General features: G+C 46.0%; 1 protein-coding gene across 1 annotated transcript in view; it reads left to right on the forward strand.

Moving 5' to 3' along the window:
* Positions 1 to 25,979, forward strand: part of TMTC4 (transmembrane O-mannosyltransferase targeting cadherins 4) — a 1,375,572-nt gene that overhangs the window by 754,359 nt on the left and 595,234 nt on the right. Inside the window, exon 9 of the mRNA XM_069637004.1 lies at positions 12,669 to 12,871. Coding sequence (XP_069493105.1) covers positions 12,669 to 12,871 — 203 coding nt within the window. The remainder of the gene's footprint in view (positions 1 to 12,668; positions 12,872 to 25,979) is intronic.

Below are 25,979 nucleotides of genomic sequence, written 5' to 3' on the forward strand. Positions count from 1 at the left end.
TCAAAACCCACCTCCGAGCATGCACCGTACAGGCCACTGGGTCGAACCTGCATTTGTCAGCCACTCTCCCCGTAACCAGGAGCCCTTGTAATGAATACGGGTATACCGAGCCTCTCTCTATGTGCACATGCTCGGCCCCCACCCCTCCCACACCCAGTACCTAGCGAAGGACAGCTGGGCCGCCAAAAAGTATGCCTCGATGTCCGGGGCTCCAATCCCACCCCGCTCCCATGGCAGAGTTAAAGTTTCCCAGTTTATCCGCGGGGCTTTGGGATACCAAGACAGGCGAATCAGTTGGGACCTCACCTCCCGAAAATACCCCTTCCCTAGCCAGACTGGTATATTCGCAAACATATACAAAAGCTTGGGGACAACTACCATTTTGGCGATGGCCACGCGACTCATTAGCGAGAGAGGAAACTTACACCATCCATCTATTTTTACTCTCAATGACCTTAAGTATTCTCTGTGGTTCATTTCAAGCAGGGACTGTGCATTCCTACTTACTACCACCCCCAAGTATGAAACTGTATCCTGTACCCACCCAAACCCCTCCACACTTGACGGAGGGGTTGTTACCTCATTCAAGGGAAATAGGGAGGATTAGCCCGGTTCAGTCGGAGACTAGAAAAGTCGCTACTTCCTGTGCAAGGGGCTTTAGATTGGCCTCGGGATTCTTTATAAAGATGATGGCATCATCTGAGTATAATTAGATCAAATCCCTCGGTCCGCCCATGCCCAGCCCCCTATGCCCATGTAGCCTATGAAGTCTGCCTGCTAATACCTCTATGGCCACAGCAAAAAGCAATGGGGAAAGCGGGCACCCCTGCCTCGTCCCTCTCCCAAGCCGAAATACCTCAGACCAAACCCCGCTCACACTTATCTGAGCACTGCACCCAGAATACAGCAACTTCACGGCCTTCACAAAATATGGAGGTGTACCCACCCACACCAACACCTCAAACAGATACTCTCATTCCACAGAGTCAAATGCCTTCTCCATATCTAATAATGCCTCTACTGCCTGCGTCCCGGGGTCTATTTGTGCAATAATCGCGAACAGTCGCCTGAGATTTAAAGATGTCGACCGCCCTGGGATAAATCCAGATTGCTCCCTACCCACTATTTGTGAAACAGACGGCAGGAGACGATCCGCCAGGACCTTAGCAAATATCTTCGTATCCAGATTTATCAGATATTGGCCGGTATGACGCACAATCGAGTGGATCTTTGCCTGGCTTTGGGATCATCATGATAACAGCTTCCCGGAGCCTGGGGGGGAAGTAGACCCCTGTCCATCCCCTCTTCCCACACCCCCAGCATATGGCTGGCCACCTCCGGACCCCACTCTTTATAAAACTCGGCCGTAACTCCATCAGTGCCAGGTGCCTTTATCGCACCCAACACATCCTCCACTGTTATAGGCCTGACAAGGGACTCCACCGCCCCAGAATCAAATCTGGGAAGCGCTGCACCCTCAATATAATCCCGTAGTACAGGACCCGAAGGCGTACCCCTCGCGGTGTACCCCTCGCGGCATACAAAGATTTGTAGAATGTACGGAATTCCCCTGCAATCTCGCACGGCTTCACCAGGACCCCTCCACTCCTAGACCTCACTGTTGTTATGCCCCCAAATCCCCTCTCCCCTTTAATCAGATCCACCAGATATCTACCCGGTATCCCCTCCTCGCCATATATACGACCTCTAGCAGGCCTCGCAAAGTACTGTACCTCTCTGTCTGCCAACGCCCTAAACCTATCCAGCCCTTCCTTCAGCTTGGACAATGACTGCTTTGAACCTGTGCTCTCCACCTCCCCCTCCCACTGCTTAATCTCCACTTCCACTGCATTCAGTTCTCTCCGTATTGTCTTCAACACCCCGAGCTCCACAGACAAGCACCCCCCTCTCTGCACTACTTTGAACGCTTCCCAGAGCACTCCCTTACTCTGCACCGAGCCAGCGTTTTCTTGAAAGTAGCGCTTAATCAAGCTGTGTATATCACTCTTGAAGGCAATATCTAGCAACGCTGCAGGTTTAAACCTCCACCTAGGCCGAGGCAGCGGTTCCCCCAAGTCCACTGACCACAAAACAGGAGAGTGATCGGACAATGTCCTAGGCAGCATCTCACAACCCACCGTGCATCGGATAACATGGGGACAGCCCAGTATATAATCTATCCTGGTTGACGTGTTGTATACCGTAGAGTGGTGCGAATATCCCGCCAGGCCCGGATGAAACATCATCCTCCAGTGCTAGAACATCCATAGCCCCCAGCACCGCTTACGCTGCCCTCGAGCGCTTCTTTCCCCCGCCCCCCACCCCCATAGAGTCCAGCTCCGGGTCTAAAATGACATTCAGATCCCCGGCCCACCAAACATGGGTATTGCGATATTTTACATTTTTTTCAAGAAGGCTCTCATAGAAACTTGAATCGTCCACATTAGGGCCATAAACATTGACCAGCGTCAACATTGACTGCCCCAGACACCCCGAAACAATGACATAACTTTCGGCTGGATCAATCTCGGTCCCGCTGACCCTGAACCCCAACGATTTATGAATCAGAGTCATTACCCCCGCTGAGTAAGTAGTAAAGAACTTGCATTTATCCCCACCAGCAGGCAAACCCTTAATTTCCCTGTCCCTTAAGGTGCGTTTCTTGCAACAAAACTATCTTGGCGCCATGCCTCTCACAGTACTGTACCACCTTTCTAGCTTTGCGCGGGTCGTTCAGCCCCCGCACATTCCAGCTCAACACCTTATACACCATGACTCAGGGCCAACGCAGCTCCAGGTGCCAACATACCATGCTCAGGAGGCCCTGCCCAATAATATACCACGGTCCGACTGATGCAATGTGCACCTTTTCCATCTACCCCACCCCTGTGAACCAGGCATTTTATAAGCACCAAGACCCCATTCCCCCCACCCCCCTCCCACACTGGCCCTCCCCAACTCGCAGTGAACATCCCTCCCTGCCAACAATCCCCTTTAAACAATATCCTGGGCCACTGCCCGGGGGCACCGGACACCACTCTCCAAGCGGCCGGCCACTCTCTAACAGCACAGGAGGATCAAACAACAAAAGTATAGTAAGAGAAAAGCATTCGATCAAGCCACTGGACTGACTAGGTACATAATTAGCTATATTCCAGCTTGACCCTCCAGGGTGGGAGTCCCAATTAACCACCTCCTCTTGACCTCTTTTCCTTGACATAAGTACGCCTGCTTGCACATCTCCTCAAGCACATCCTGACAGACCTTCTCCCGGTCCCTTATCCTCTCGACGCGGCAAGTTCTGAATAAATTCATGCGCACCAGGCACATCTGTGAAGAAGTATGCTCTCCCGTTATGCTGTACCCCAAGTTTGGATGGGTATTGCATGGAGTACTGCAGGCCCCTCTCATGCAGCTTTCTTTTCACAGCTGCAAACGATTTACGGGCTTTCTGTACCGCCGGGGTGAAGTCGGGATAGAAGGAGACTCTACTATTCTCATACACGAGGTCCCCAAGCTCCCTTGCTCGTCTCAGTATAGCATCTCGGTCACAGTAATTAAGTACTTTAGCAATGACCGGTCTCGGACTCTGCCCCAGTCTCAATACCACCTGCGTTATTCTAAGCGCCCTCTCAACTAAAATTGTGAGGACAAAGCCGGCCCCTGCAGAACATCCTTAATGAACTTCTCCATAAACTCTTCCAGGTTCCGCTGGGGGACAGTTTCTGGAATACCAACCACCCTTATATTCTTTCTACGCAACCTCGCTTCATGATCCTTGTTTTTAACCCGAATGGCTTGCACTTCTCTTCTCAATTCTTGCACCACCTGCGCAGTCTCACTATTAGTCTTCTAGCGCCCCCACCCTGGTCTCCACCTCTGAGGTTCTGCTGCTTTTGGAGTTAATGGCAGCAAACCCAGACCTCACCTCGGCCAAGACCATATTCAACTCCGTGGGGGGGGTTCCTCACTTAAAACCTTCGACGATGCCACTGGGTGCTCTGCTTGCGCCATATTGGCCGGACCTGCCCCCACCTCAGGCGCCTCCCGGTCCCTCCGGGAACCGTCTCTATGCGTGAATGGTAAAAGAGTTTGCTTCTTGCCGCCCATCACAAACGCCGTCTTCCCATCTGCCGGCCGCCATGCAACCCTCAGTGTCCCGAGGCCTCTGACCGTAACCCCACCATGAGGGAAGTCCGGGAGCACGGCCCCCACCACTTCCAAGCTGGCCCAGTATCCAAGCAGTTACTCGCACAATTTCCAGATCTTCTGCACTACCGAGATCGAGCTCCTGCCCCCTAATCAGTCTAAGACGACTTCCAGGTCCCAGTCATTCAGCGGGGGCAGGCTCCCCCCTGATCCACAACCTCACGGTCCTGCTTCCCTGGGCTGCGAGCCTCCAGCACTCCCTCGCACCCAGTGCAGCCTTAGCACAGTCTGTTTGCCGGCCTGTCTCCTGGCGTCAATGGCTTCCCGTAGTCTCGTGTTCACCCTTCCCCACCACATACTAGTCCCACCGCAGTTGGCTCCTATAGAGTACTCCCCCACTTATAAAAAGTGTCTGCTCCTCCGAGGGGCCGTTGGAGCACAAGCAGGGGGTCTAAGCTCTGCCCTGGCAACAGTCAACCTCGGGCTGCCAGATCACTGCCAGCCTCACCAGGTACAATGTTCAGCACCGTCACCTAAGCCTGGGGCCTCCACGCTCCGCTCACCAGCCAGTCCGTGTTCGCCGGCCCCTTGCTATTCCGCCGCCGGCTCAAGGCACCCCTCCTCCACACCACTCCGGGGGCGCGACCGGCCGCACCCAGCTCCAGAAGGCTGTTGGAGGGAGAGGGACACCCCCCAGGGCAGAACATGCGCAGACCTCCGCTCACTCTCATCCACCCTGCCGGCCTCCCACACCGGCCCACTGACCTCGTCCACCTTCACCACGCTCCACTCCGCTGTCACGCCTTTCCTCTTTCCCGGCCGGGCTGGCTGCGCACGAGCACTCCGGCCAGAGGAAGGCCAAGCCTCGCCGCCGGATCTGATCCTCCGGCCGGGCCTCCACCGCCCAGCCACCGCTACAGCCTCTTCATCCGCTGTCACTCCGGCCCCAGGGCTCAGGCCACCAATCCTTCCCGAGGTCCACTGCTGAATAAAGTCTGCGGCAGGGGGCGCACCTTCACCTCATCCACTCGGAGAAGCTCCTCCCGCACCGAGCTCCGCACGCACCCCCGCCAGCCTCCAGGCCTGCTCCACTGGGCCACCGACCGCAGCCGCACCTTCCCTTCCTCGCACCTCCGCTGCACAGTGTCACGGGCACCGCTGGTCAGGTGGTGCACGAGCACTCCGGCCGGGACTTAGCCGAGCCGCGCCGCCCGACCTGGGTTCTCTGCCTCACTGCCACTTCACACCCGCCTCCTCGGCCTGCAGGCTGCTGCCACACCTGCGCCAATACCGCTTCACCAGGCGTCCGAACTTCGTCAAACACAGCCCCGGGTCTCCCAAAACTATTCCCCTCGGTCTGCTGCAGTTATGGGTCCTGGAGGGTCGAATTTCGCCCTCCTCTGCTGCCGGGTTACAGAGAGCCCACACGGACCCCGCCATCTTGGTCGTGGGCTCTCTAGCGCCCCCTTTAGCTACTTAGATGCTGCACTAGACAAGGTGCTCCATGATGATGTTTCAAATCTGACTAAATCTGTGAGAGAAAGCCCGATGGTGGCTTCTCTGTTCGAAGCACTGGAAGAGAAAAGAGCTTTGTTCTGCTTCCTCGCTAAATCTGGGTCCCCAAGTTTATCACCGCCGACGCCCCAACAAGTCAAATTCAGCCTGCCGGCTGCAAAGGTAGTCAGTAGTACACTTCATCCCCCAAATGATATAATCAATTTGGACCAAAGGAATAATATACTCTCGTTGGAGCGAATCCTCCGGATTAAAGACAATCTAACCCTGAACAGATCTAATGTTAGCCCTAAACTGGATAAATTATAAAAACCTATTGTTGGTGGAATTGCCAGAGGACCATCTGCTGGATAAAGTCCTGTTACGTTTCTCTTCAACTAGCCAGAAAGAAATCTTACTAAAGCACAGGGAGAAGTTGTTACCATTTGGCTTTAGGATATCGGACTATGAAGGTAAAACTCTCTCAGATGTCCAGTCCTTCTTGTATTCAACCTTGCGAAGTACCGCAGGTAGATGGACCATTCTAGAAGCTCCTTGTCCCGTTATCCAAGCAATATGAGTGTTGAAACTGTTTCTACTCTGAGTCTTTCGTCTTGCCATCAGCAACCTTCGACTCTGGTCCGGGTCTCCACTTCTATGGGCATAATGGAGGAGAGAGTTTGCGATCGCTAGTCAGTGATCTGGATATGGTGGATTGGAGCTGGCTGGATGGCTCTCTGGCTGGGGGGCTTTCATCGGCATAGCTTGGGGCGATTGGGGGTGGGGAGAGGTTAGAGGCCTCAAGTCGGTCGATTAGAATTTGCTGTTGGTGGAACACCTGGGGGTTCCTCCATTTGTTTGGAGAGGGCATCCCCAATCTCCAGGAGTTTGATATAATCTGTCTCCAGGAGACGTAGTTGAGGTCCCCCCACCCCCTCTTCTGGATGGCTTTTCGATTTCATTCAATCCGGCTAAGAAAGTCCGGAAAGGTCGCCCACGGCTAGCCTGCTCATGGCTCTTTGTGTCGACAGGGGATACAAGATTATTTCTGAACACTGCCCTTCGCCTTTGATCCAGGCCGTTATAATCCAGATGGGCTCTCCCCCAGCGGGTCGGTCCAGGAAGGTCTTGGTGTTAAACGTATACTGGAACGTGGCGTCTATTTGGAGTGCGATGTTCTCGGCTTCAGTGTTTGCTCTTATTGACAAAGCTAGGGTCGTCAATGCGTATCTTGGGGTGCTGGTGTGTGGAGACTTAAACATCCTCTGTTTTGACACTACGAACACTCTCATCAAAGATATGACTCCCATGGCCCCAAGGAAAGTGGTGCGAGGCCTACACTGGAGGAGAAAATTGGAGGAAAGAAACATACTCTTGGTGAATGGTCACATTCCCGACGATTGCCCTTCAGCTCCTACCTGGAAGAGGGGAATGGTAGTGAAAGTTTTAGATTATGTATTTGCTTCAGAACCCCTTTTCTGTGATATAGTTGGCATGGACATCAGATATACTACTATGAGTGATCATAGCATCGTAATCATATCATTGGTAAATTGGCCGGTTGAAGAGCGTCCACAGCTAACTTGTAGCTTTTATATTGAACCGGGAAGAAATAGACTGAGGATGAGACCTATTCAAGTAGCTGCACCCAGCTTGGCTTTAAACCAAGTCTCTGTTTTAGAACCATTCAAAGCCTTTGACTTTAAAGACACCCCCTCAGCCAAACCTGGCTTTATTTTGCGCCACAAGTATGATCCAGAAGTGGCCAGGCGGAAAGCAGCAGTGAATAAAGAAGTTCGCCTCAACTCTAAAAGTCACATGGCAGAAGGGACCGTTCGAGGTGGTTAAAGCAAGCCTTTAAGCATTGGCTTAAATCGCACAAGGCCCTCATGCTCCAACGAGAGGTGGAAAATATGCTATTTCAACCTTTCCCTGAAAAATACAGCTGTAATATGGAGACTGTTTAACCACTCGATGGCTGCCCAATAAACCCTTTTGCTTAACCCGATTACAGAGGAAACTTGGAAGTCTCATTGTGAACAGATTTTTGCGGGTAGCGTAGACGCAAATTCACAAGTAACAACGGGCTCTGAGAGCCCTTGGTCCTTGGTCCTTTTCAATAACCCTGAGCGACATATATGATCTGATCCAGAGGGCCAGTTACTCAAGAGCAGCTGGGCCAGACGGGATGTCTATTTGCCACCTGAAAGAAGACCCAGAATTCTGGTCTGCCAAATTGGGTGTCTGGTTTGACCAAATCAAGAAAGTCAAAAAAATCCCACCATCATGGACATGCTCATTGATTGTACCGATTTACAAAAAGGGTGATAGGGCGGTTCCGGGCAATTACAGGCCCACCACCCTTCTCGATGCCAGTGATAACATTTTTGGGTCATTACTTCTTAAAGCCCTTATCAGTTGGGCAACATCTACCCACCACTAAAACCCCTGGCAAACCGGTTTTGTAAGAGGTGTGGGGACCTCCGTAAATCTCTTCATCTTAAACCTCCTCAAGTCACAGGCAAAAATGGGCCAACAACTTTACATGGCGTCAATTGATTAGGCACAAGCCTTTGACTCTATAGATCGCCTAACCTTATGGAAAAAACTGGAAAAATGGGGCTGCCCCTCAGACATAATTGAAACCTTGAAACTTTTGCATAACCAAACTTTGCTGCGAGTAAGTCTGGATCGTAAGGGCCATATGATCGAGCCAATTAAAACCTTTAATAGCCCAAAACAGGGTTGCCCGTTGGCACCAGCTGTTTTTAATATGTTTATCTCTGACATAGAGTCAGCCTTTGATGCAATCAGATGTTTTCCTCCTTCATTGGCAGGCATCCCGATTGGAAGGCTGCTTTTTGCTGATGACCTATTATTGTTGGTCCAAACCAAAGGTGGGCCTCCACAAGGCAGCTGGACGCCAGAGACAAGTATGTGGAGTTGAATGGATTGAGAATCAATGCTAAAAAAATCAAGGATCTTATCCTTTGGTCGCAAAAAAAAAGAGAAAGGCAGTGCCAATAAAGCATGGTTTATTAAATGCGAAATAATTCTCGGAAGTGTCAGAATTTACCTACTTGGGGCTATGCCTGAACGACAGCACTGTGGACACCCAGAGGGAACGTTCACTTCGAAGTAAGACGAGAAACCTCGATGCACAAGCCAGCATCATCATGACCAGAAATTGCAAGTTTTCTTTGATCCCTGTGATCGACTTTTTTCCGCCTCAAAGTGTCCCTGATATGAACTTATGGGGCAGAAACGTCCTTTTCACTATCAGCCCTCGTATGGGGGAAATTGGAAGGTCTATTTTGGTGCAAGGTGCTACACTTGCCAAACTGCGTGCCCATCCAGGTCATCGGAGTAGAATTGGGGCTGACATCCCTCTATTCTATAACAGTCTGGAAAACACTTTCACTCTAAAGAAAATGCTGCGATAAAGGAACGGAAGGCGGTCTTGCTGCTATTGGCTCTGCATTATTGAGGCCTTCTGAGACTTTGCCTGGAGTACATTATCTAATGATATTTTGACTGACCTGTGTGAAACGCTGGAATCATTGTGGCTGCACCAAGCCCACGTCAAACGAAAACTGTATGATCTCGATTGGATCCAAGCGCTTGAAGCTCAAGAAGATTCGAGGATATATGGCAACAACTTCAAGGATACTAGAGCAAGGGGCTCTTTACCACCATATGTTTCTAAATTTCCTTGTAAAGTAAATTGAAACGCCAGAACTTTCTAAGGGTGAGAATGAACTTATACCCCACCAAGGAAGTCATTGAGGTTAGGAAACCATCTGTTTTGAGAGACTTCCATTGTAGGCTCTGTGACTTTGACCGAGCGATGTTACAGCATCTCATCCTAACCTGTGTAGGCGCTAGAGATCTTCGCTTAAAATGGCTGGCTAAGCATTTTAGCAGATATACAACCCTTTCTGATGAGGAATGGTGGGGGAGATTGATGTCAAGCACTCAAACCACCTCACTTACTTTAGCCTTCATGAAAGAACTTTTTTGAACTACTGTTGACGAAGTAGCCCAAGAAGGGCTGATCTCTCAAAGTGGCAGAGCTGGAATTTCTAGCAGTTATGTTTAGGTTGACTTGCTCTTTGTGTATGGAATTGTTTCATTCCTGGGATCTGGGGAAGGCTGGACCTTGGCCGCCTTTAATTTTTTAAAATCTTGTATTTGTTTTTTTAATCATTTTCATTTTTCTTTCCATCTCTCTCTTGCTGTTTTGTTTCAGGTTATTCTTCTCTAACATGTTTTGTTCCTCTTTTTATTTATATGCATTTATTCAAAGTTATTATGGAAGAATTGTTTGATTGTTTAAATGTTGTATGTAGCTAAGGTTTAAGATTAAAACCAATGGCTAATAAACAAATTCAAAAAATAAATTAATTCCAGGCTGTTGAGTGATTGACTTAGAAGGATTGGGATCCCTCTCTATGCAAGGCGCCTATTCTTCTGGTGTATCTAAGCTTGGCACTGGTGAGTTGGTGCAGGGAAAGGGAGCTTGACCCACTCTTGTGCTCCACCGGTACAGTTTTGCGATGTATGCTTTAATTCGCTATGTCAGGCCAAAATGTGAACACTTTAAAAGGAAATCTGGCGGTCCTTTCTATTTTCAAAAAGACCCCTGAGCAAGTGCCTACTTTACTGTGCCCATGGTCCTCCAGTTTCTTAAGGTAATAGTTAATTTGTTAATTCAAAAATCTTTTGTGCTGCCAGCATGCAACTTAAACTTGATTCTAGCATTGTTACCATCCGCCCATACGATTCCATGCATTCGTGCCAGTTATGGCTCCTGTTTCTAACCGCTAAAACATCAGTGAGAACAGTTTCTGAGCTTCAAGCTCTTTCTAGTTAGCTTGTGTACTCCAGTGCTAGATGGATAAGGTAACTACGGATCAAGCCCATTTTACAGAAAGTAGTTCCACTTATCGCCAAAAGTAGATTTGCCTGTGTTTTTTCACTCTACATTATCTAGAGCAAGGAGAGGCTGCATAGGCTAAACCATAGAAGAGCTCTAAAGCTTGAATCTCTCCGGAATAATAGAATTCAGGCAAGAGGACAAAGTTTTTGTAGTTTTCTTTACAAGCACGGGAAGACAATTTTGAAAAAACTAGATCAAGATGGATATTTCTTTACATTACAAATTGCTATGGACTGGCAAAAGAAGTGTTGCTGGAGGGCATCCGTGCTCATTTGACAAAAGACTTGGGAGCAGTCGTAGCTTGCGGGGGTGGGGACATCTGCTCAGCAACGAGTTGTTCTAGTTATGGAAATCTGTTGAGCGGCTACTTGGCCATCGATTAACTCCTCTTGGCTTTATCTGCTCGATTCCTTAGGCAATGTGGTTGCCTCAGTGGGAAAATCGGTGCAGAAAAATGTCCTGCTTTAAAAGGATTTGTTCCTTCGCTTCTTTCTTTGGAATATAGCTTTGGGAGTCTTTCAATAGAATTGTAGGAATCCCAATTTATTTTATTTTTATTTTTGCGTCTCCAATTACATATTCCTGTGACACCATTGTGCACAAGATGGTGCCAACGAGAATATGGAGTTGATATCGCAGCCGAACGGCGCAACTCGGTTGGTAAGAAAAACATTTCTGTAGTTGTCAGCTGGATTTTTCAAGAAGATGAGGAATCTGGGGGAGGATTTAACCTGTGCAACCTGAAGAACATTACCGAAGGTAATTCCGTTGTTTAGGCCAGTTTAAGGAGCGCTGCATTGGAATATGAAGTACAGGAATATGAAGTGCACACATCAGCATTGTGCACAGCCCTGGAATAGGGAGACACACGCCTAATGTTTAAGATAATGTTAAGTAGAATCATAACTAGAATTTTTCTTCATATTCCTGTATATGAATAAATACACTTGCGAAGATCCCTATGGCTGTGAGGTAACAATTGTGGAGCAAACTCTTGACCCATATTACGAGCCATGCAGTCTTGCGACGACGTTACTCTTTAAGAAATACCCCTGAAGAAGTTGCATTAACTGTGAAACATATGTAGAGATTTTAACATAAAGGTCATACTCCGTTAGAAGTCCAATAACAAGAACTGTAGAGATGAGGAGAGATGGGGAAGGGGTGGAGCATGAGGCAGAAGAGTAGGTGGAGAAAGGTAGAGTGACAAAGAAATCTATGATAAGGAATACCAGAGTGCAGAAGAACCAGAGAGAGTGACGTTTGGGGTTTCTGGGGGGCACAACCCTAAAATCATACATTGTGTGAAAATTTCTGGCTAGGTACCGTAGATTTTTCACTGAGAGAGGCTAGATAGATGGTACACATGCCTTTAGGCCATCATCTAAAGCTAGATAGCTTTTATATAGTAGGCTAGCATCAGTCCGGGGTTGCGGGAAGTCTGGGTTAGGGTGGGAACGCCCATTAGTAAGTTAAGAGAGTGGGACAGCAACTAGGTCCGTTGAAAATAAAAATAAAAACCCTTGAATCTCATCTTGGAGTTTTTTGTTCTTGAGGCCATTTGTAACAGTACACTGTATATTTATCTCATTGCATAGTAACTTGTGTATATTTTTCAATATATAATGTGTGCATCTCAATATTCTGTACATGCATCTTACTATGAAATGTATGCATCTCTGAATATTGCATATATATTTCAGTATGTAATATCGTAATATATGAGCATATCAATATGCATTATATAGATGTTTGTGTCTTGATTTATGCGAGTAATTGCTCCCCATCAGCCTGTCTTGTGGTTGTTTACTCTAACTCACTTTGTATACTGGGGCTTGTAGATAGACCCTTATTGGGGTTTAGAGGGGGTGACAACTCCCAGAATACAAAGTGCTGTCGGCTGAAATGCCAGGAATGTCTGGAGGTGCCACCCATGACGTGTGACATTGGTTAGCTGTGCTGAGTGATGGTCAACCTCCCTCATAATGCATGCGCGTTTGTCTTGTGTAGCAGTTGTGCTAAACATAATTTTAGTTGCATTTTTTTCCCTTGATGGCAAACATGTTTGTTTACTTCCCACTGACAGGTTACAAACTATAATTACTACTACTCGTTGAATACATGGTTGCTGCTGTGTCCCTGGTGGCTGTGTTTCGATTGGTCAATGGGCTGCGTACCCCTTATTAAATCACTAAGTGACTGGAGGATAATGACACTCGTCGCATTTTGGTTCTGCTTAATTGGTCTGATATGGCAAGCTCTCTGCTCCGAAGACAGACACAAAAGAAGGTGAGAGTGCTTAATATCTACAATTCATGGGGATGTGAACCCTCGGCCTTGTTTTGCTAAAATCTAGTGGTTATTTTGACAAATTAATGGGCCTTGTACTTCGCAAACGGGGTTTCAACTAATGTGCATTCGCCATTACAGTCCTGTCAGGAATTGGGCTGTGACGCAGCATTAGTTCGTGGGAAGCAAACTTGCAGGAAAGAGATCTAGATGGCTGCTGAAGTGCCATTTCAAGATCCTTAACACTGTAGGTGGTCAAAAAGTAATTTGTGGTCAGGACCATCTGTAATTGATGTGTGTTGTTCCCCCTCATTTCACAATCCCTGCTTTTTACAATACAATTGCATGGTGTGAATCTTTTCTTGTTATAATAAAAGATGATTTACCTCATGAAAAGTGAAAGGTTATTGGGGAAATAATTGGAAAAAGAAAAATATTGTGTTGGAAGGAAAAGAAAGCAATTTGTGAAATACTGTCAATAAGGAGTTCTTTATGTGATGCATTAATGGCATGTTGTCAAATGGTTCTGGGTTCGAAGCTGGCAAGCTGTCCTCCTCCACCTAACACATCACTTTTAGAAACACATGAATTAAACAGGACGAATAATAGGCAGCTCAACCATCTGCAACAAAAAGAGCATGATGAATGTTTAAGCACCAGGGGGCATTCAGCCAACCAGATCACTTAATTGAATGAGCCTACGCTTGTCCTTCAAACCCTTTAAGTGCCAAGGACGAGTATACTAGTCTTTTTTACATAGACTTCAATAATAGCCTGGCACTTAAGGGTTTTTTAAAGGGAAACACCATTTCTTCGCAATAGAAAAACATATCCTCTTAGAGGCGGAGCTTTCTGTGAAAAATATGATCCCTCTTGAGAAAAAAACATGGTGTAAACTGCATAATAGGAAGTGCGTTCCAGCAGTCTATTTTAGTTATGACTGAAGGTTGGCAGAGCCAACTTGGCAAAAATATTACTATTACGTAGTTGTGCTTTCAGATTCTTGTAAGTATACATAGTGTTAACCATTGCTTTAAGTGGGATATGAAATCGAGGTGTGGGAGGGTGAGGCTCCAATGCATCATTATGCAATCATTCAGGGCGGCGCTTAAAAAGAATCTTGCGCAGCCTCAAATTCAAAGTAGATAAAAAAAGCTTTAAAGGAGGAGTGGCCTGTGTAATTAAAGGAGTGACCTAACGGAGCCAATCGAGTTAACCTATTTGCAATGGAAGGGCAACATTCTGGTTTACAAGAGGTCTTTAAATGTAATTAATGTGTGTAAAATCTTTGTCTGAAATATATGTATTAAAAAATGAATCCGAATATCAAATCAAAAAGGATCAGTACAACATGCAATCCCAGTTCTTCTGAAAGATATCCATTATTCATACTAATTAAAGGCATTCTAATGATAATACTTTAATACAATGTCTGGCAAAAAACAAATAATGTATTTTCTTATAATTTCGATTTTCTGTTTGAAAAGTACCTAATGGTCTCACAACGGCTAACCCCACGTGGGGGATTCAGTCTTCCTACCTTGTGGGTACTCAACATTAATTATACAAAAGGAAGGGTAAGAGATATGTGCCTCAACTGGTGATTACAGACAAGCATCTAAGCCACAAAGGTCCATAACTAAAGATGCTCTGTTAAAAAAAAAATACATAATTCAATTTTATTGTTACATATCACACATATGTACTTTCTTAAAACACTAAAATGAATGCGTAAAACCTCAAACAAATACAGACATGTATAGACAATTGATATAATGTGGCGAGAAACACTGTAACTCAAACCACACTAAAATCTCAGATCCGCAAAACAAGGAACTGGCGTTTCTTTGCTAACAGTGACACATCTTGACCAGAGTTGGAGCGTCCAGTCAAGCGTGTTTGGAACTTGAAGAGTAGAAATAGGATGCCAAGGCTACCTGCTAATCAAAGATCCGATCCAAGTTGGGGATACACAAGACAGGGTGAAAACCTATTCAGCTTGGACCACTACTGAGAGGGATTACAGTCGAGTAAAGGTGATCCCTCCCCCTGAAAGGACAGCGAGAGGAAGGACTGACAGTTCCTGATTAAGGAAGCTGGAAGAAGCAACAATGAATTTGAGACTTTGGAAAATTGCATCCAAGCGACTTGGTAGGGATCTACAGGAAGACCAGTATTTTATTGACGGGTCCCATTGACAATACAGACAAGTGAATAAAAACATGCCCCTGGTGAATGTCCAGCATTTAGTTTTGTTGTCAGGACAGAAACTTGTACAAGTGAGGCTTTTTTGAATGCAATGAAATATATCATGATTTGTCACATTCAAGTGGCTAGATTTTAGTGTGGTTTGAGTTAGTTTCTCTCGACATTTTATAAATTGTGTATATATGTCTGTATTTGTTTGAGGTTTTACGCATACATTTTAGTGTTTTTAGACAGTATTATATGTGTGTGATATGTACAATGAAAGTTGAATTATATATTTATTTAACAGAGCATCTTTGGTTATGGTCCTTTGTGCCTTAGTTTGTTGCCGGTGATCACCAGTTGAGGCACATATCTCTTACCCTTACTTTTGTATAATTAATGAAAAGTACCTAATTTCATTTTTCTTTAACTGATATTGTGATAGTAAACATTACTGACGGTGACATCTACTGGCAAAGAGCAGTATTTCCACTCCTATTTTTAAAGATATTTGGTGAGGGAGGTCAGTTCGGAGAGGCCTGGCTCAAAGGTAATATTTGGAGACTGCCATGGCTGGGGCCCTAGCAAGCCCTTGCCCACGTAAACCCCTGGTACTAACACTTTCCTTGGACCCTCAACTTCCTACAAGTCCTTTACTTGGAAAAACTGTATAGTAAGTAATCGGAGTTACCAGATTGGGCTGTTTCCCTGTAAATTTGGGCTATAGAAAAAACCTGCTCTATGGAACAATTCTGACGTGTGTGCGGCTTCTGCTTTTCCCGCTTACTATCTGGCTTCTTTTCACCATGCGCCGATTCGTAGAGCAAATATTGGCAATTACTCTTGCTGTGCAGTTGGGGGAAGTGTAATGACGTGGATTGGAACTATAGGTTTTGGGGAGGATCAAGGGAAATGGGTGGAGTATGTCAATTCGCTTTTAAACCGATAAGGCAGCCTGGCAGCATTGAAACTTTCAGGGCTGGTGAGTCATTTTAGCAATGGGTGTAGACATTTTTCAGCCATGCCTCTGAGTGGAGAGGCATTTTCCAGGGGAATGTATTAATAAAGAAATATACTGATGAAGCTGGAATGTGCTATTTTTCACAAATTGAGAATACAGTGTTGTAAACACGCAAACACTCGGAGCCTTAAGTGCATACTTTCAGAGAGTACTTTGGCAGAGTTCTCAAATTGTTCCATGCCAGATGGACTGATTCATTCAGTTCATGTTTTTGCTTTCAATCCCGATACTTGTAGTGCTCTTTTTAAAATTGTCCCAGGATGATAATAGAGTGTGCCGGAATGGGTGGGATACCCTCACCTGATGTGAGGCACCTTGAGAACACTGCATGTCATTCCCGTGTGATTGCTTTACGTTTAAAAAACATACTTTTTTCTAAAATACACCTGTTGTACATTGATATTGATTTATATTACTCATAATGCTGGGACTTAAGGGAAAATACTTCTTTATGCATGTTTCATTAGGGCCTCATTACAATTTCTGTGTGAGTTACCACCACTGCCAGAGGTATTTAAACAACACTCTTACATAAATGACACTCAAAGTGGTAACAGTAGTAGTATCTCTTGAATACTGCTGGTGGTATTTCAGAATTACCACTTGCTATTGCTTTTTTTCTATCTATTTCCACCCTTAAAGTGATGCTGTTGATGGATAGTGCCTTGTAGCCAATTGCTTTCAATGCACACAAAGGTCGAATCTGACCCTTTTATGTGTTGATTGTGAAATGTGACAGTGGATATCTGATGTGCCTACTTCCTCACCCCTTCCACCAACATCCTCTGTCGTTCCCCCTGTGGACCTTTGCATTCCCTATATGGTCTCAGTGCCCTCCTATTTCTCTTTCTCTTCCATTAATGGTGGCACCGATTGGAAGTACTCTTGACATCTTTCATTTTCTCTAGGGCCATCATTAATTTTTACCTAAATGGCAGTTTCATGGTCCAGGACTCTCAGCCCAGCCTCCTCCTCCTTCATAGGCGTCTTCCGTCTCTCATCAACCTCCTCCCTTCTCCTGCCACTCCTCCTTCTGCCACTCCTCTGGCCGCTCCGCCACCTCCGAAGGGTGTACTACACTCCTGTACCCCTCCTTGGAAGACATTCAAAAGTGACAACCTGCTCCACTTAGCTACACTCAACTCTCGCTCTGCCATCACACACTCCTCTGACATCTGCCACCCACCTTAAAGACCACAACAGTGACGTCCTCGCTCTCACCGAGATGTGGTTCCCTGCCAGCTCTGTCACAAGATTTGCCACTCTCCTCCCTGAGGGTTACAAGATCCTCTCTAAACCCAGGCCAAACCGGTCCGGGCGAAGTGGCCTTAATCTTCCCCGAGTGGGTCCCTTCTTCTATCATACCCACTCAGGCCTACTCCTCTTTCGAATGCCTCGTCCGGAGACTTTTCTCTCTCCTGTCCTCTCTCTGACTCTGGCGACCATCTACAGGCCCCCTGGCCAGGTCTTGCTCTTCCTCTGAGTCATCTGACATCACCTCTTCTCTCCTGGCCTCCACCTCCAAGCTTCCCCTGATGCGGCCTTTGGACTCTCCCACAACCTGTGCGACTCTCTCCCTCCCCATTTTTCCCTCCGTTCCGACGCACTCAGCCGAACACACCTTGGATGCTCTCATCTCTGCAGACATCCCCATCTCCAGCCCTCTCATTACTCCTCTCTCCTGGTCTGATCATGCTCTCCTGCCTCTCACCTGTACCTCCTGGGTCCCCTGGCTAACCCCTGCCCGCACTGCCAGTCTCCTTCTGTCATTGAACCTATGAAGCGTGCATCAGTTTCTGCTGCCACCTTCACTCCCCCTCCCACTCCTGCCATTGGCTCTCACTCTGACACAGCCCTTACTAACCTTCAGCTATCCATCTCCAACACTCTGGACATCTTTGCCGTGTCCAGAGGATCTACATGAAACCTTCCTCCAATCGCAACTCCTAGAATGACTCCGACCTGGCCTCTCTGAAACGCAAGTTCAGAGCAGCTCAGCGGAAGTGGCAGGCTTCCAGCACATCCTCTGACAAACTGGCCTGCCTCCTGCTCCAAAGGCAAAACAGACTTTCCATGTGCTCGAAGAAGAGGCCCTATATCCAAGCCCGCATCTGTGGGGCCACTGACAACATGGCTGAACTTTTCAAGATCTGAAACGAACTTGCCAATCCTACTGCAGTCTCCATTTCTCCTCTGCACTTCTTTGGCCTCTGACTTCATTACTAAAACTCAGGACATCCTGTCTTCACTCTGCTCTACACTGCACCCCTCTCCCTCACCTGCTTTCAGGCCTCCTCTGCCCCCCCCACTTCCCTCCTACTCTCCTCTTTCTCTCCCATATCACCTGATGAGGTTTCTAGACAAGTCTGCTCTATGAAGGTCTTATCCAAACAGGTGCTCTCAACATTTTCACCCATGCTTCAGCCTTGGCTCATTTCTGCAATCACTCCTTTGGCATTGGATCCTTCCCGTCACTCCTGAAGCACTCTCTTGTACACCCTCTCCTCAAAATGCCTTCTTCCGGAACCTTCCTGTCAGGTTAACTACCACCCTATGTCCATTACCCCCTTCCTCGGCAAACTCTTGGAAAAGCTGGCCATCTCCAAGCTTATTCATCACACTGAATCTGTTGTGTGTCTTCATGACCACCAATCTGGCTTCAGAGCTGCAAGAGGCACGGAAACTACATTCCTGAACACCTGTGAAGACTTGCTCTCTAACCTCTATTCCAACTCTCCTTCCATTCTTATCCTTCTTGACCTTTCCTCTGCCTTTGATACGGTCAATCATGCTGCCCTTATAAATTGGCTCTGTGATACCCTTGCTATCAAGGACATGGCTTTGGACTGGCTGACCTCCTTCCTCTCTGAACGACCTTCCCAGCTTCAACTGGGCCCTCAGGGCTCTATCCGCTCGCCTTGGCTTTTCAACATCTACCTTGCCCCCCCCAGCCCATTACATCTCTGCCTTCGCTCCTAACATCCAGTGTTATGTGGGCGACACGCAACTCTCCTTCAATCATCCCTCCTCTGCAAGCTTCTCTTCCTCGCTCATTCCTGACTGTCTGACTGCTATTCAGGCATGGTGCACTGCTAACGATTTCGGCCTTAATGCCAGTAAGACAGACCCCAGCTCGCTCCTTCCTTCCTTCCTACACTCTGGCTGCCCTCCTTGGGCCCCCTCCCTTCACCCTCCTTTGAGGCAACAAAACCTTGGTGTCAACTTATACTCCTCTCTTTCCTTCTCTCCTCACATCACAGACCTTGCCAAGAATGTCACAAGGCCTAGTAGGACCGTTTTTGTTTTGTCAACCCTGCCCCCCAAAACCCTCCATTGTTGTGCCTTGAATCACATTTTGTATATAGTCGCATTATGAAAACCCAATAAAGAAAATAAATCGTAACAACTTTATTTTATTTTTACTGTATTAAAGGAAAGTGCATGCAATATCCTTCTATACATCAAGGAAACTTTAAAATAATTATTGGAACATTTTTGTATTGTAGTCAAAGCGGCAGTGTCATGAAAGTTTTACATAGGCAAGGATATATACTGTTGGCACCAGTGTAATTAAAGTGTTTTACAGAGGAAATGAAGGCATATATTATGAGGACAGGAATCATGAAACTGCTTTAAAGTGGGAATTGTGACATATATTATGAGCATAGGCATCAAGAATGTTGTAAAATGCTCCACTGTTTTGTTGGTGACCTGGTGTCTATTGGTGTTTTTCATGTTACCCCACAGAACCAATTGTAATGCGTTGGACTTTTTACCCCATTTTGCTCAGAAATTGTGCTTTGAAATGCACCGTTTACTTAGGGTTCCATTGCTATGCTCGGTTTCTCTTGCTAATTTGGCGGAATTAATAATGCCACCCCACCTCACAGAAAATGTTCACCAGTCACCACAGACCGTGAATCTTTTAGAATGCTAACACCTGTACGCAGACCAAAAGTTGCTTATGTCATTGTGCTGGTATGACACAATAGTGTCAAGTGTGTACATCATAGGGCAGGACAGGGCTGCTGGTAGAGTGAGAGCAGAAGCACACCAGTCACACTACCTACAAATTTAAACTGAGGAAACTGGAACAGTGAGGTTTCCATGTCTTGCGCAGGTCTTACATACCTCCCTTGCCAGACTGTTTCTTTCCATGTTGGGGCTCTGGCCCAGCGTTGATTCCTTTCCTCAAAATGGAGTCCTCCCCATCATCTTTTGCCCCCCACCTCTTCGCCCAAGCTTGGTTGAATCTCAATACCTCTTTGCCTAGTCATGCTCATATGCCCAATCTAGTGTCACCGCAGTGCTCCGTATACCTACTCGAATAGCCCATCCACCATTTTGATTTGTGTCCTTTTGTTTTGATTTACTCAAGTACGGTTTCTCCAATGGAATCTAGTGCTCCATGACATTTGGGAATCATTTTGAAGTTTTGGGTGGAATGTACTGGAATTTTCTGAACTAGGAGCTTACTGGGAATTAAGCGCACGTGACATATTAAAGTATGATTTTACTGGGAGTTCCTACCTTACTGGGAATGCCCAACTAGGACATTTCAAACCTGCTAGGAATGTCAAAGGTTATAAGGAATGTTGTCTCATGAAAACATATCAAGCTTTACATGATAGCATGATTGTGGTTCCAAATTGAAAAGCTGTAGTGTGACAGTGAGTGGTTTGAGTGTGAGAGAGTGCACAAATGTGTGTTCTGAGTAGTTAGCCGCCTCTAAGTTGCACTAGGAAATTTGAGAACTATAAACTGGTAAAGATGTGCTAAATTACTATATTATTTTCGGTTGGAAAAAGGAGGGCCTTCTTCCTGGTCAGCCAATCACTTGACGGTCCTGAATCCACCAATAGCCCCACACCCATTTCTCACAACAGGGCACACCATTGGTGGGGTACCAGAGTACATTCTTTCCATTTCCACAGGTTCAGGCAGAAGGCCCTCTCTCTTACAGCAGTAGATAAATAAGTGGGCAGTAGGGATCATTAAGACACAGGGCGTTTTACCTTTTTTGATTTTACAATAAGCCTTACTAGAGCCAATAATGTTGGTTTTGTTGTGGTTCATACACACAGATACACTTAGGTAAAATAAGGATATTTACATCTCATCATGTGGAGGCAGTAATCAGGTTTTTCACAGGTAATATACCTAAATGTAGTGCTGATTGGCAAATAACCAAGGAAGTGATGCAATCTGTGGATTTTATAAATGATCAAGATATTTGGGCAAAAGGGAAAGATAATTAGAATGGCCCTCATAATAATTTTGACCGCAGGGATAACCTTGAACAAAGATCTCTTTAAAGCCTAAAGCCTTCTATGTCTTAATAGAGACATAGAATGGAATAGTCAATTTACCCATTGGTACAGATCCACAGTTGTGATAATACAGATCTCCCCTTAACTGTGGAAGACATGTGTCAGCACACAGGCATTTCATTTAACAGCAGAAGACAATCTTATGTCCTTAAGTAATCCTGATTAAAGGTTCAACCCAGTTGGGGTTTGGGGGCCTTATAATAGCATCACCCAGTTCTTAATACTTTTGTGGAACACAGCAAAAGTGAGTGGGAAGATTGAGGACTGAGATTGACAGGTCTTTGTGGCGAATACCGTGGCTCTTTTGTCCAGGACTCATTGCAGATGGAACAAATTGGTATGCAACGATTTGCTACCTACTGTGTTGCTGCTAAGAAGCATAGAAAAGGGAGGATCAAGGGTGGTTTACTTACATAGATAGAGGGTATGGTAGCAGTGATTGAACACAAAACAGATTAATTGGTTATCCAATGGTTGACCCCGAATCTTCTACACAATCATACATTATAGGTAATCTATGTATAGAATGCAGTGAGTGAGCTCTTTGCCGAGGCAGAGATCTGGTAAAAGTTGAGAGATTTCATGGAGAAACTGATAAATGACATCAACTCCAAGATGGCATGTTTATAGTTTGATTTTTCCTGCTCCAGTAGGGAAGTTGCAAACAAAGTAACAAACAAATATGAAGTCTGTCGTATCCCAGAAGCTATATTTCCCAGTGCATTTTCACCAAGGTAGCAAAAATCTAATGGATGAATGGATTAAATGTTCATGAGTATATCATGAGTGTATCGTATGGGCGTTTGGGAATGAACATCCAAGTGATCACGACGGTTGACAGCGTCCATGAGCCCCTTTGTGAGTTTGAATTTACTTCCTGTACCAGCAAGTCACCCTGATTGTGGCAAGTGGATTTTAACAGCGGACAACCAGCAACGTTTACAATAGCCTAAACTTTGTACTAATGATGTAATAGAGAAGAGGCAAGAGAGGGACTACAGGAATTGTCGGTAATACAGGACAAACACTTCACAAATCATAAAGTTTTATCTGCATAGTAGAAGTTTGTTTCATTCAAATATTGATGTCCAGAGTGAACAGTTAAGTTGATGCCGGATTTGACCAGTAATGTTTTCTAGCCAAGTTGAATCTAGCTGAAAAATATCAAAATGCTCCCTTCAGGATAAATTGTTGACATTGGAAAACAAGGGGGAGGCAAGGATTGTTGATAAGTGGCAATAACTGCAGGGCCTTGTGCAGTCTAAAAACGGGCAGGATTTTAGAAATGTAGTGCATACAACATTACACGACACAATGGGGCCATAGCCCCTGCTAGTAGTATTACAAAAAGCTGGTTGGTATGACTATTTTTACAAACTTTACTGCAATGAGGCTGAAAGGGCCCACCATTTAGTGGACATCGAGATAAGCTTGGATAGAAGTGCTGCCCATCAAACCTAACATTTATGGTAGTTGAGTATTAGCAAGTCCTTAAAACACAAAAAGCTCTTAATGCCCATAGGAACCGGTTGATAGCCTGCAAGACCTTTTCAAGTCAGATACAGTGATTTGGGCTCATCACCTCAGGTTAAGGGGGAGATGGAAATACACCCTTCAATTATCAGCACATATCACTGATCGGCTTGTTGGGGATATCTTTGGAAAGTTGATGATCTTGCCTTTAGGAGCTGAAATTAATTTGAAAAGTCTGCTTTTTAGGGCCCAGACTTGGTTTAAAAACAGATAAGGAACAATAGACCAGGTCTTCAGATCGTTTTGATTTATACAAATGTATGTGGTTCTCGGTTCTATGCGATAATTTCAAAATTGGTGCAGCCTTTAATATTCAAATTCATCACTATTCATCCCCCCTGAAAACCAATCTCCCGCTTAAAATCAGGGGGTTTCAAACCCCCCCCCCTCCCCTTTAATCCTGCACCCACTCTCCCGAACACTATCCTTGCCCACCCCATCACAGACAGATACACACACACACACACACACACACACACACACACACACACACACACACACACACACACACACACACACACACACACACACACACACACACACACACACACTCTCAAACGCACTACAGACACACACACACACACACTCTCAAACGCACTACAGACACACACACTACAGACACACACACACACACACAGACACACAGACACAGACACACAGACACAGACACAGACACACAGACACAGACACAGACACACACACACAGACACAGACACAGACACACAGACACAGACACACACACACAGACACACACACACAGACACACACACACACTCTACAAACATACACACTCTACAGACACACTGTCAAACACACTACAGACACACAGTCATGCAAACACTCACCTCAAAGCCAACTTCTGGACATTACCACCAAACCTATCAGCCCCTGCATGAACTCATGTGTGGCAGTGGCGCAACAGTTGTATTTGGAAAGGCTGATCTGAGCGGTCTCAGAGCAGTCTTTCAAAATCTGTCTATTTAATTAAATAGACCATTTCACTTAATACCGTGGTTCTCAAAAGGTTGTTCCTTTTTCTTTTTTATCTGTGGGCTGCATTCAGTTGACTGAATCTCACAAAGCTGTCGGTTGCTCTGAGAGATTTGGAAGGGAACCATGAAGCCATCAAAGCAATTCAGATGCTGTATTCTGTAAACACAACCTCTGTGACAAATGGGACATTTGGCAGGGGAAGGACTGCTTTGGCATTATCAAAGAGATCTGTAGTAGTTGGGGGTCATTGCTCCCTCACTTTTCAGTCTTTTCTTGGATGGTTGTGTACCCGATTTGTAGGGGTGTGAGCTGATGTTCCTGCCGTCAGCAGCATCCATGTCCAATCCTCTTGTATGCAGATGATGCCTTTTTAAAGGCCTGGACAGAGCTAACCCTCCTGAAAATCTTGAAAGTTTGACATGTGTCTTGAAAAAGACCTGCAAGTTACTACCAACAAAACTATGTGGGTATTGCCTATCAGGACTCCTTTTAACGTAGATTCTCTGCCTGCTCTGCTGAGCCGAGACATCCGTTGGGCGTGCCACTGCTCCAGCGGCCCCGTCTCCACAATTAATGCTACTTATGTGTAAATGAGACCCAGATGCGTAAAGCGATCAAATTGTCCCATGTCAGCTTCCCCAGGGAGCAGATATTTGCACGGTTGAGATGGCACAGTGGACTGCAGGCCCTTACCCAAGATGACTCTTGGGTCTCTCCCGTGTGCACCATTGGTGCAGTAAGGATTGATTGACAGTGAGCATAGTATGGGGGCAGTGCTGAAAAGCCTCTTTCAAGCAATAAATTCAGTTCTTTTTGTGAGTCACCCGTTCCATTACACACTTCACTGGAGCTCCCTGCTCTCCACGCTCATTTCGTTCCATGTCCAGAGTGCTTCACAGGCAGCCTGTCCTACGCCGCGGTCTCATGTAAATTCATTGAAGGTACTGCTTGTGCCCAGCTGAAAGGCCTAGATGTCCCTTTGACCCCCATCAATCACTGGACAGCAGCAGTCTTGGTGACTGACTGTGTTGCATTCCCGAGGGGGAGATCTATTGGCCCTGCAGTGGTGGAAGTCAAGCATCCCTTCTCGGAAAACAGATACAATGGTTATTCTGTGCACTGAAGCACACTATGCATCACCCCACTTGCGGGATCAGCGATGTGCTTTCTGTCGAGTGGCAGCCTCTCCCACCCACAGTTCATTCCTTGAGTATTCACACCCATTTCCTCTGGCTTAAAAGACATACACTCCTCTCTGCTTTGGAAGTGGAGGAAGCATGTCAGCAAAACCTCAAATCCCAGAAAAGTGGAAACGTCATTTCTCTTACAGTAGCACAAGAAAAAATAAAGAAACCGGATGGGGAATTCGTGAAGGTGGCACAAGTCGTCATAAGACTATCCTCTTGTGGGGGCGATGGAGGCTTTGACTACTAAAATGTTTCTACTTCTGATGTTAAATGTAATAAAACATGAAATCCAGAGCAGCAGGACAGTAGTTGGGTAGAAAGTATCTACATTGGACAAGCAAGTAGGTAGAGCCGAGAAACGGATCACAAAGTTGAAAACTAGGTTTCTCTCTGGAGATAATAACTGAGTGCAGTAAGGTGGAGGCACTAGAGGGTCGGTGCTTTAAATGAAACAAGAGGAAGTTGAAAATAGATCTAGATGCAACAGGATCCACATCCATTGAATCGCCATGGACATATCAGATAGAGACCTAAAGCAATGTATTCAATACCTCTTCACCATATCATGCCTCTTCCAAGTGAGGTTGACATGGATCTCGAGAACACATCACATCTACTCTACTTCCTAAGGACAAACTGATGTCTTCCCTGATGTGTTCACCGTTGTGCATTTCAACACAGTTAAGGAAGCAGCAACTCGGAAATCTCCATCTATCTTGTTTAGGGATGTGCACTTTCAGATTTTACATTATCTAATGCCTCTAACTCTTTTCAGACATAAACATTTACAGAAAGTCACCAGCTGGTTGAGAGCGAAAAGTATGAAACTCCATTGGGACTTCCCCTTTTCTTGT

The sequence above is a fragment of the Ambystoma mexicanum genome, chromosome 7p (assembly GCF_040938575.1).
Source record: "Ambystoma mexicanum isolate Mex_15411 chromosome 7p, UKY_AmexF1_1, whole genome shotgun sequence".
Classification (NCBI taxonomy): domain Eukaryota; kingdom Metazoa; phylum Chordata; class Amphibia; order Caudata; family Ambystomatidae; genus Ambystoma; species Ambystoma mexicanum.